Here is a 3,731-nt window from a genome sequence, read left to right on the forward strand (position 1 = left end):
GAAAAAGTTTAACCCCCCCCCCCCCCCCCCCCCGAAAATACATCATTAGAAATTGCAAAGGACAAATGCCTTAATTTTTAAAACAAAAAAATGAACAAATGATTTCCAAAACAAACCGTTGGCCACCACCGTAAAGAACTCGCTTTGGGAAGTCCTCTTCCTGGGAGCTGATTTCTAATTTGACTATACTCCTGAGTTTAATAAAGCTAAAAATGGCTTCACTTTTATTTAGCACTGCCTTTTTGTTGCTCTATCTGCCATGTATTCATCGCAGTAATGAAAAACTTTATGAAACCACAAGGATACAGCGTACCTTCATAAAGCAATAAAGGATGACAATCTTTGGGACCCGAGGGCCCAAATCTGCAGCCCTTCTGTTCACAGAACCTCCTTACTCGGAGCAGCCCACTATGTAACATGCAGTTACCATCATCTGGCCCCCAAGGACTACGTGACTATCAGCAGCAGACCGCTGCAAAGTAAGCTATGCTGCACATGACCATCAGCTTTGTGGTCTACAAACTAGGTAGTTTTATTTCACCCAGAGACAACAGAAGAGGTTTCCCCTCATTTCAGCAGCGTTTAAATCTGTCCCAGAGTACGATCCCGCTCCCAGTAATGTCCCAGCCATTCCCTCAGAGGTTAACTCCTTTTTTACAGTAAGAGGGAATCAAAGTCTGGACTCCTCCGACCGGCTCCCCAGCTGCCATCTCCCTGTACAGGGCACGAGCCTCCTCCGGCTGCTTTCCGGGCAGGGGTCTCCCCCGACCTCCACGCTCAGCACCTGGACCTGGTTCCGCCGAGCACACACCACCCACCTCGGTCGGGCAGGATCAGGCCCACCGTCGGCACGAGGTGGACTTACTTGTGGGGTGGCGTGCACCGCATAAGGAGATTTCTTTCTACTTGAGACCATTTTTAGCTTTCAAATGAAGCATCCTCTGTAATCTTAAATATTCTGGTCTCCTGACTCCCAGACGCGTACTCCTAACAAAAAAAAAAAAAAAAAAAGAATATATTCCAGAAAGGAATAGTTACAGAAAATGAGTTGTATTCATTATCAGACTGGAAACACCTTGTCTTTGGCCATTAATTTTAAGGGAAGTCAGCAGACCTCGGTGCAACAGGAACACAACCTTATTGGGTTTCAAACACATTTTTTGAAATACTGTGTCAGGAAAAGCCATTAGATAGAGTTGCATTGGTAATCTGAGCCATCTTTGGAGAAAAACAAATGCTGTTCTTCCCATTATAGGTAGGTATTGTTTCAAAGCCTATAGAGACACGCTTGCTTGTGCTGCAATGGTATTTATTGCACATAGACCATTTACTTACACAGTAGTAAATTGCACCAGAGTATAAATATGTTATAAAACACACAGACAGAGGAAAATGGAAATGACACACAAGTACTAAAATAACAGCAGATTCACGTGGGCACTTGGAAATAAAAATAAAAATAATAAAGTCTCTTAATATATTTTAATTTATAATATGGATATATTTACAGTACCTTCATAAAATAATATTTAAAAAGTCACTCTCTCAATAAAGCTATAACAGGTCAGACAAAACCAGAAATCAGGTTCAGGGTCAGTGTTATTCAAACCTCTGTTTCATTTTTAATTTGCATGTGTGTACGTGTGTGCAAGTAACATCTTCAAATAACTTTACAACTCCTAACGCTGTGCAAAAAACGGCTCTGTCGTCATTTTTAAAAAAATGTGCAGTAAATTTTCGTTGTTGCCAGGATTCCCCCCCCCTCCCCGTCTGTTTACTCCCCTGTACAATATGCACAGTTTGAGGTAGAAGTTTCTCAGCCTGACTGCCATTGTCTGGCTGAAGGAGATAAGCACAATAACTCACTGCTTGCTGATGCAGGGGGAAAAAGCACAAGAGTGTGGGCTGGGGTTTTCGATTTTTCCCCTTTTAAAATATACCCGTGCTCCTCATTACTCATTTTTTTCTCCTTCGCTACTCTGCGGAAGAGGGGAGCACAGCTCCTCGGAGCTTAAAACTCATCTTGCCCGTGTGTCTGTACTCTCTGCCTGGAGCACCTGCAGCACGAATCCTGCGCCTCCCCCAAACCACCTGGCGCTGGGCATGAGGGAATGAAACCCGGGGGCGTCTGACAGCCGCAGGGCAAGGCGGGGGACGGCTGGGACCCCTGCTGCAGCCAAACCCAGCGGCCAGAGGCCAGCACCGCCACGCTCAGGTTCAACCAGCAGCACGGTCTTGGGACAACTCACCCGAGCAAAGGGCGCTGCCGCAGCCCCTTCTGAAAGCTTCTCCTAAATATAAGCTGGCTATCTTTGGGACAGGCTGTTTATTTTCTTTGTTCTCTGGTCAGTGGGCTTCCTGTTTGCTGTAGTTTCGGATGAGGTATGTCGTACACAAGTTCACCTGCTTTTATTCCTAAGTAAACACCCGCTCTCGCCCCGCTAAGACAGGGATCAGGTTTGCTTGGCATCAGCCTTACCACCGGGCAGCTGCCAGGGGTTTCTCTGCTCCTGTGTGTTTCCCTGCCTGCCTTTCCCCCTGCCCCGGGTCCGACGCAGCCCCCCACACCCCTCCCCTATACCTTGGACTCCGAATCGGACGTTTTGCTATTTCTCTCCTCCAGGCTGGAATCGCTGCCGCCCCGCGTGCCCCCGTTGCAGTCGGACCAGGTCCCTCCCAGGCTGCGCTCGGGGGAGCCCACGGTGCTGATGAAGCCCCCAGGCAGCCGGGCCAGCTCCCCACCGCTGGCATGCAGGCGCCGGTCGGCTTTCCGGGGGCAGCAGAGGAGCCTCTTGAAGGCTTTACGAAAGTCGGGGCTGCGGCAGTAGATGAGGGGGTTGAAAGCAGAGTTGGCGTAGCCCAGCCAGTTGAAGAAAACGAAGAGCCAGTCTGGCACCAGGTCCCTGTTGAAGACGTTGACGATGTTCACCAGGAAGAAAGGGAGCCAGCAGAGGGTAAACACCCCCATGATGATGCCCAAAGTCTTGAGGGCTTTCTGCTCCTTCATGGCCATGATGCGGGAGGTCTTCCGCTTGCTAGCTCGGCCGTTGTCGAGGATGGGCTGGTGGTGAGGGTGAGGGGGTGGCTGCGGCTGCTCGTGCCTGCCGTAGAACCGGCCCTCGCACCTATCGATCTTCCTGATCTGCTCCTTGGCCTCTCTGTACACCCGGAGGTACACAAAGATCATGATGAGGAGGGGGATGTAGAAAGAAATGATGGACGAGGCGATGGCGTAAGCCCTGTTGGTGACGAAGTCGCAGCAGCCCGGGTCCTGGTAGCACTCCAGGGCTTGGGGGTCCTCGTCCCGCCACCAGTGCATCATGATGGGCAAGAAGGAGACCAGGGCGGAGATGGCCCAGACGGTGCAGATGATGCCCTTGGCCCGACCCTTGGTCATGAGGCTCTGATAGCGGAAAGGCGAGGTGATGGCCAGGTAGCGGTCGATGGCGATGACGCACAAGGTCTCGATGCTGGCCGTCACGCAGAGCACGTCCAGGGAGGTCCAGCACTCGCAGAGGAAGGATCCCCAGAGCCAGGTGCCCCGCACCACCAGCGTGGCCCCGAAGGGCACCACCAGCAGCCCCATCACCAGGTCGGCGCAGGCCAGCGAGGTGATGAAGAGGGTGGTGAGGGTCTGCAGCCGCTGCGTCCGCCCGATGGCCGCGATCACCAGGACGTTGCCGGCCACGATGAGCAGCACCACCAGGGCCATCAGCAGGCTCATGCCCACA

General features: G+C 51.6%; 1 protein-coding gene across 3 annotated transcripts in view; it reads right to left on the reverse strand.

The window, feature by feature from the left end:
* Positions 1-3,725, reverse strand: part of ADRB1 (adrenoceptor beta 1) — a 5,635-nt gene extending 1,910 nt beyond the window's left edge. For 2 of the 3 annotated variants that reach the window (XM_035891489.1, XM_035891488.1), the window contains exons 1-2: positions 2,582-3,725; positions 866-987 (exon numbers count right to left, since the gene is read on the reverse strand). In XM_035891489.1, the coding sequence (XP_035747382.1) occupies positions 919-987; positions 2,582-3,724 (1,212 nt within the window). In that variant the 5' untranslated portion in view covers position 3,725 and the 3' untranslated portion in view covers positions 866-918. Of the gene's footprint in view, positions 1-313; positions 988-2,581 lie in introns of all 3 variants that reach the window. The other variant, XM_035891487.1, reaches the window with a different exon arrangement.
* Between the last annotated feature and the right edge of the window lie 6 nt (positions 3,726-3,731).

The sequence above is a fragment of the Egretta garzetta genome, unplaced genomic scaffold, assembly GCF_000687185.1.
Source record: "Egretta garzetta isolate BGI_Z169 unplaced genomic scaffold, ASM68718v1 scaffold273, whole genome shotgun sequence".
NCBI lineage: Eukaryota > Metazoa > Chordata > Aves > Pelecaniformes > Ardeidae > Egretta > Egretta garzetta.